At 46.6% G+C, this 7328-nt stretch overlaps 1 protein-coding gene across 1 annotated transcript; it reads left to right on the forward strand.

The window, feature by feature from the left end:
- The first annotated feature begins 1750 nt into the window (after window positions 1–1750).
- LOC119052984 (HLA class II histocompatibility antigen, DM beta chain) lies at window positions 1751–6996 on the forward strand. Its single transcript, XM_053670679.1, has 6 exons — window positions 1751–2014; window positions 2868–3149; window positions 4355–4639; window positions 6003–6119; window positions 6267–6302; window positions 6638–6996. Exons 1-6 carry the CDS (start codon window positions 1960–1962, stop codon window positions 6652–6654), a joined length of 792 nt encoding a protein of 263 aa, XP_053526654.1. The 5' UTR covers window positions 1751–1959; the 3' UTR covers window positions 6655–6996.
- The last annotated feature ends 332 nt before the right edge of the window (window positions 6997–7328 follow it).

Below are 7328 nucleotides of genomic sequence, written 5' to 3' on the forward strand. Positions count from 1 at the left end.
ATTGTGTACTTACTTTTACATGTTTAAACTTTGGTCACTTTCAAGTACTCTCCATTTGATGCAATATTCCTATTTTTTTCCACTGCTGAAAACGGTTTTTGAATTTGTCAATTTTGATGCCCTTTAGTGATTCTACTATTTTTTGTTTCTCCTCTTGCACGTTGGCTAAACATTTCCCTTTGAGGAATTTTTTCAACCAGAGGAAACAAAGTAAGTCATTTGGGGCAAGATTGGGTGACTAGGGAGGGTGGGGCATGGGGGTCATGCTGTTTTTGGTCAAAAACTACTCAACACTCAGTGCAGTGTGGGCAGGTGCACTTGTAAATCACTCACCACGAAATGGGCAAACATATTGAAGGAGTCTTCAAAAAAATTCACTGAAGCCAAACGCAGCCTCTCGCAACAACGCCATCTGGTACACTGATACAGATGGGCTCCTAGAATACTTGCCTAGCGAGGGAAGCCTGCAATACAAGGGGTGCTCTCCAGAAGATAATTCCAGTTTATTCTGAGCCCCCCCAAAATGAAATACTACTCAGCCATAAGAAAATATGAAATATTGCCCTTTGAGACAACATGGATGGACCTTCAGAATATTATGCCAACCAAAGTAAGGTAGTCAGAAAACACTGAGAACCATATGATTTCACTGACATGTGGGATATAAAACTGAAAGATATAAATTAACAAATAAGAAAAACATCTACACAAACAACAGTATGGTGGTTACTGGAGGGAAGAGGGGTAGGGGCTAGTAAAAGGTAAAGGGGGCCACACATATGGTGATGGAGGATGATTTGACCTTGAGTGGTGGGCATACTGTGCAATGTACAGATTGCATAGCATAGAAATATACACTTGAAGCCTATATGATCCTACTGGCCAACATCAACCCAATAAATTTGATTTAAAAATAAATAGATAGATAGATAGATCAACCTGCCTTTTCCAAGGGAAGAACAGTAGAGAAGTTTTATCTTATTTTTCTCATGGCTTCATAATGCAAGGACCTGCCCTGGCTTAGATGGGACCAGTGGAGGAAACACACAGGGAGTTTCAAGTTTGGGGAAGACAGGTGAGCTTCAGGTACAAGCCCATCGACAGTATTTATCAAGGGGTTTGAGTGGAGTTTAACTGCAGTCTGTCCTGAGGTGTCTCAGAGTGTAGGAGGATAGGGTCTCCTGTCCCAGAAAGCAGAAAGGAGGAAATGAAACTCCACTGGCTGGACGAAAGAAGACTGGGCCAGGAAGGGATTTTCAGGCCCATGTCCCTGACCCTGCATGGACTGGCCTTCCTTATTCTGCTGTCTTGCTTTGAGGCCAGAGAGAACCCTCACTCTCCCATGCCTCTTTCCTTCTCAGCAATCCTGCCTCTGCCACCTGCCTCAGAAGGGCCTGTGTGCTCCATCTGCTGGGTGACAGGACAGACCAAGGGTAATGGAATATCTTCCCAAGTAACCCCCCTTTAAGGAACAAAGGAGGTTATCTAGTCCGTCTTTGGGGAGGACGTTGAAAGGAAACAGTTCAACCAGTGGGCAGGACAGGCTACATGCATCCTGGGAATAGTGGATGTATTCTCTCCATTGACTCAGGGAAATCTACCTACAGACTGGTTGTTCCACAAGAAGAGTTAAGAAAGACCTGGAGTTGTTTAGAGCCTAAGGCAGGATGAGATTTACCTAGCAACTGATGACACTAGGCTGAGGCACTCACCGATTTGTCTCTACGTTTAATAGCCAATTTGACAACCTCGTTAGATCAGGAACAAGTTAATGTCTAGGGGCTGTGTGGCTCCAAACCACTTGTTTAGTGGGGATCAAGGGGCCCAGGCAATACCATATTCCACTCAGGGTCTGGAGATCATTCACCTGGGCTGCAGTTTCTGGAGCAGGCAAGAATTCAAGGCCCTGGAAGAGGTGGTCCAGGGGACCACGTTCCCTGTGTCTTCTCAGAGCCGATCATGACCACACTCCTGCAGCTGCTGCTGGGCCTCAGCCTCGGCTGCACCGGAGCAGGTAAGGACACTCCTTCCTGGGACCTGCCTTCCTCTGCCCCTTTCTCTGGGTAAGGGAATTCAGTTTTGTTACTGGATTTGGATGCCCCAGGCTAGTTTGTATCCCTATTATATACTCTGACAGCACTTGCACTGTACCTTTGTAGCAATTTTAATGGTAATTGAGTTGTGTAATTATTTGTATAATGCAGATCTCGTGCTGGAATGTAGGCAGGGACCACATCTGTCTTGTTTGTTGTACCCCAGCTCCTCACACAGTGCCTGGCACACAGAGATACTTTATAAATATGTATGGAGTGAATATTTAACAACACGTCCAGCGCAGAACAAGGCTGACTCTTTCCCTTGACCCCTTTTCTCACTCAACAATGTGGCTTATTGAAGGTCTTGTCCGGGGTAAATCATCATTTTTACGCAAGCAAATAGTATTGGGCTGCTCCTTGGTCTCACGTGAGGAGGAAACAGGTTCTAAAAACATCTTTGCCACTACTATCCAGTTCCTTAATCAGGGCTCCTGGGGCTTCCAGTTAATGAGCTTGGTCAGTAGATACTGCCTGAGGTGGGAAACGTGTGCCCAGCTCCCTGGGTGTCACTGAGCCTGGTTTCTTTTTTTTCCTTAAGATTTTATTTTTTTTATCTTTAGAGGGGAAGAGAAGGAGAGAGGGAGAGAAATATCAGTGTATCGTAGCCTCTCATGCATCCCCTGCTGGGAACTGGCCTACAACCCAGGCATGTGCCCTGACTGGGATTTGAACTGTAGTTGTTTGGTTCGCAGGCCCACACTCAATCCACTGAGCTACACCAGCCAGGGCTGAGCCTGGTTTCTGACCTGCCCTCTTCTCTGGCTCCTGCAGGTGGCTTTGTGGCCCATGTGGAAAGCACCTGTCTGTTGGATGATGATGGGACTCCACAGGATTTTACATATTGTATCTCCTTCAACAAAGATTTGCTGACCTGCTGGGATCCAAAGGAGAGAGCAATGGTCCCTTGTGAATTTGGGGTGCTGAATGGTTTGGCCACTTACTTCTCCAGTTACCTCAACGAACAGAAAGACCTGCTCCAGCGCTTATCTGAGGGGCTTCAGAACTGTGCCACACACACACAGCCCTTTTGGGGATCACTGACCCAAAGGACACGTAAGGAGAGAGGGGTGCCAATGGGCTATTAGGAAGCAAAGTTAAGAGAGGGGAAGCCAAGGAGGATCCCTCAGCAGGTGAGGGTTTTGAGATTTGGGCAGAAAATGTGTAGACCTGGATGTCAAAAGAGGGAGGACTGACACCGAAGGGGGCACAAGGTGGTTGGTAGGGTTGGGGAGGGAATACAGGAGAGGTGATGTTGGAGCCCACAAGGAGCTCTTGAGTGGGGAGTCCACAAGCTTTCCTCCTAGGCAGGCATCTCAGGAGGCAGCCCCCAGTTCTCCCAGGGGTGTGTCAGAATAGCCAGAATGGCTTTCCATAATTGTTCATGCCTTTCTGTCCCAAGACCTGATGATGTTCTAGGTCTTGGATGGACCCAGGCATGGGAGTATTTATAAAGCTTCTGACCATGTATGCTCTCTTCCCTTACTCCCATGCATTGAGAATGACTTGAGACTGGTAAAAGGAAATGATCTCCACAGAATGGAGTATTGTGTTTTGAGGTGTGGTTTCTTTCTCAGAATTGCCTGGGGAAGGTACTTGTTAAAAGTGCAGCCCCTGAGAGCCCTGCAGACCCTTAGAATGAAAGTATCTGGGGTTGTGGGCTGGGGAATCTGCGCTTCAAGACAATTTTTAAAATTTTGTTGGAAAGTACCAAGAGAAAGACAAGCAGATGAGTATGCTAGGAGAATAAACTAGTAAAAAATGTATACATTAACAATCTTATTAATTTGAACTACACTTTTGCAAATTTAAGAGAGTCCTGAGTTAGGCTTATTTCCTTAAACTATCTGGGGAAAAAGCACTTTATTTAGCAAATTAATTTGTTAAATGAGGTTTGATGACAAAAGTCTCTTTCTGCCTTTACATAAACCCCAACTTACAACCCTGGACAACTGTTAGCTTGTGTGCTCGAGGTAAGTACAGTCATGTCTGAAACAGCTTGCAGTTCAGACCTGGCATGTACTTACTGTGATCAAACATAATTTTAGAGAAGGAAAAAGGGAGGGGCAGTGAAAGAATGGGGTGGGAAAAGAGCAAAGCAGGAGTAAATTCTGATTCCTTATTTTTAAAGGGACGTGTGGTGGCCTGGGGTGGGGATGAGGACAGCAGGCTGGCAAAATCCATGCAGAATTAAAGAAGGAAAGAAGCCGGGGTGGAGAAAAGGCCATCCCTCCTTCATGACCATGTTTTCCTCTCTGCAGGGCCTCCATCTGTGCAAGTAGCCAAAACCACTCCTTTTAACACGAGGGAGTCCGTGATGCTGGCCTGCTACGTGTGGGGCTTCTACCCAGCAGATGTGACCATCACATGGAGGAAGAACGGGCAGCTCGTCCCTCCTCATGGCAGTGCCCATAAGGTTGCCCAGCCCAATGGAGACTGGACATACCAGACCGTCTCCCATTTAGCCACAACCCCCTCTTTTGGGGACACCTACATCTGTGTGGTGGAGCACATTGGGGCTCCTGAGCCCATCCTTGTGTACTGGAGTAAGTGCATGGCAGGAGGGAAGTAGGGTTAAAGCAGAAAGGTATTGCAAGTGGGCGGTCGAAAATGAGCACAAATATTTTGGCAGAGGGGGTGAGATGCGGAGAAGTCTGTGGTGTATTGTAGAGAGGGAGATGCCAAGCATGAGAATGGGGCCTGGAGAAACTTATGGAGGGTTTATGACTGAAGATGGGCCAATGGGATACAAGAAAGAAAAGTTAGTTACTTTTGTGGTTGCTATGGTGGTGGTGTTGATGTCATGTGCTCGTCTGAGGGTGGGAAGGGAACAGGACTGTCTTGAGAAGGGGATGTAGATTTCAGAACCAAAAAGTGTGATGTAATATTCTAGGACCCTTAGATTTCAACTATTCTGTTGTCAGATCAGTAATGAGAATGGGAGAAATAAAGAAGGTTGCAGAAGAAAAGGGACTGTCTCCTGACATGGGATAGTACTACATTTGGGCTGCTCGGTCAGGGAGGAAAAGCCATGGCTGGTAAACACTTGGATGTGCATGTTGGGAGCTAATCAACAAGGCACCAATCATGATTGCTCAAACCCCAGGATTGGAAGTAGTTAAGGGAATGGAGGAAAGTTACACTCAGATTTGGGAATTCTTGGGAAAGAGAAGAGGAAGAAATGAGAAAGAGGAAGAGTGTTCACAAGGGCCAGGGAACAGGATCCCAGACTGGCTGCTGAGACACCCCCGCCCCCCGCCGTGGGGATAGTGTGTCTTGTTGGGCAGTGTGACAAGCAGAGAGTGGAACCAACAGGCTCTCTTGGAAAAGGCTCCCTCACAGCCTGTGCAAGGAGTTCTCTTTGGTTGTGGGATGTTCATTTTAGCAAGGGCAAGGAATCTAGGTGGGACAGGATTTAGGGTAGGATCAGCTCTGGGACTGTGAAGTGGGGTGAAGGCAGGTTCTGGAAGAACACACAGGAAATCTGGATGTGGACAGGAGGAGACACATAACTTACAGAATAGAACCACTGGAGATTGGGAGGGGTGGCAATACATTTTAATAGGAAAAACTCAGAAAAAGTAATGGAACAAACATTGTCACCATAGGGTAAACAGAGAGGTAATGAGGAATGCTTTATTCTCTGGGGCGAAGGAAGAGAGAAGGATGCCTTGAGAGGACCACCATGTTACAGAGGAACTAGAAGCTAAGCTGCTACCTCTAGGGATCCCCCAGGGTTATGCTAGGAATAGTGATTCACAGGGTGGGAATTTTGAGGAGCGAGTTGGCATGAGCTAGACCCTTGAGGTTGTGATAAAGCACCTTTGACTCTGCTAAGTAGAGTTCGGAATAAAGTTGCTCTGGGAACGAACAACAGAAATTGGTTCTAGTAAGTTTCTATTTTTGTAGCACCTGGACTGTCCCCGATACAGACAGTGAAGGTTTCTGTGTCTATAGCAACTCTCGGCCTGGGCCTCCTCATCTTCTCTCTTGGTTTGCTCAGCTGGCGGAGAGCTGGCTCCTCTGGTGAGTAACCTTCTTGATCTCACTCCCAGTCTCTACTCACTTTCTCTCTGTGATTGGTTCTCCCATTGCTATCTCATTTGCTGTGAATAATGCCAGATATTTTTATCCACAAAGATTGTCCTCTAATCAAATATTTTCCTCTCCTAGGCTATACTGCCCTCCCTGGCTCCAATTTTCCAGAAGGTAACATTTGTGTTGGTCCGTTTACCTACTGCTCCTTTGGAAGGGGTGAAGTTTGGGGGGGTCAGTGTTGGGTTCAGCTAAGGTGCTTATAATAGGGTGAGCTTCCACCAGGATCAGGCCACCAGCATGATTTAAGCCACCACTGTTGGAATTAGGAGCAGGAAAGAGGAGAGCCTGCCCTCCTCTTCTACCCAGTGGAGTGTCTACAGGAAGGAGGCGGAAGGTAGTGATGGAAGTTTCAGTATCACTGCGTTAGGGGCTCTGGCATGATGGTTATAAACGATGAAGTCAAGTTGGTCAGAAGCCTTATTATCTCCTTTTTACTTCTTCTGTAGGTCGGCACATTTCTTAGAGGCAGGATTCTACGACTTTCACTCCAAGTGACAAGGAGATTCAAACTCTTAGTGATGCTGCTGTGCCCTCTAACATCCTCAAGCCTCCAGTTTTCTTGGATCTCATGGTTTCTCCACACAGTTCTTTGTGTTTCCCAGTCTCCTCCCCATGTACACCTCAGCAACTTGGAGAAACTCATTTCTGGGAATATCCTGTAATCAAGTAATTGTCCAAGGCTACATTTCTGGGGTGAATATAATCTGGGGAGGAGGGCTAAGGGCCTTCCTGGGAGCCCCACTGGGACACAGAGGGCAATGAGTCACTGGTGATATCACTGAGGAATAAACTCTGGTGGAAGTACTGCTTTTCCTGCCTTTTCCTGAGTCACTGGGGAGGGACCGTGGGCAGAGTTGGGGACTGGGGTTGATTCTCTCCTACTGGAGTGGAGGAGTCCTCCCCGCATTTCTCCATCTAGAAAGACAGAATTTGGGCGGTTTTAAAATTCATAATTCATAAGAAGAAATTGAACTGTGATGGGATGGAGTCACAGAATCAGGTAGAGGAAGGGATTACCAGTTTATTTCACTTACTTCATAAAAGGTTTTATGAGGATTAAATGAGCTCATACTTGAATATGACTAAAAACATTTGAGCGGCACAAAGGGAGCCCAAAATAGTGACTCAACTTTCTGG

This window comes from Artibeus jamaicensis, unplaced genomic scaffold (genome assembly GCF_021234435.1).
Source record: "Artibeus jamaicensis isolate MK-2021 breed Jamaican fruit bat unplaced genomic scaffold, CSHL_Jam_final contig_601, whole genome shotgun sequence".
In the NCBI taxonomy this organism is placed as follows: Eukaryota; Metazoa; Chordata; class Mammalia; order Chiroptera; family Phyllostomidae; genus Artibeus; species Artibeus jamaicensis.

What these genes read in the sequence shown, in the direction of transcription:
- LOC119052984 (XM_053670679.1), top strand. Translation starts at nt 1,960, where the DNA reads ATGACCACACTCCTGCAGCTGCTGCTGGGCCTCAGCCTCGGCTGCACC. An exon ending in ATCACTGACCCAAAGGACAC is followed by an intron (nt 3,150 to 4,354) that starts GTAAGGAGAGAG and finishes TCCTCTCTGCAG; the next exon opens with GGCCTCCATCTGTGCAAGTA. An exon ending in GCCCATCCTTGTGTACTGGA is followed by an intron (nt 4,640 to 6,002) that starts GTAAGTGCATGG and finishes CTATTTTTGTAG; the next exon opens with CACCTGGACTGTCCCCGATA.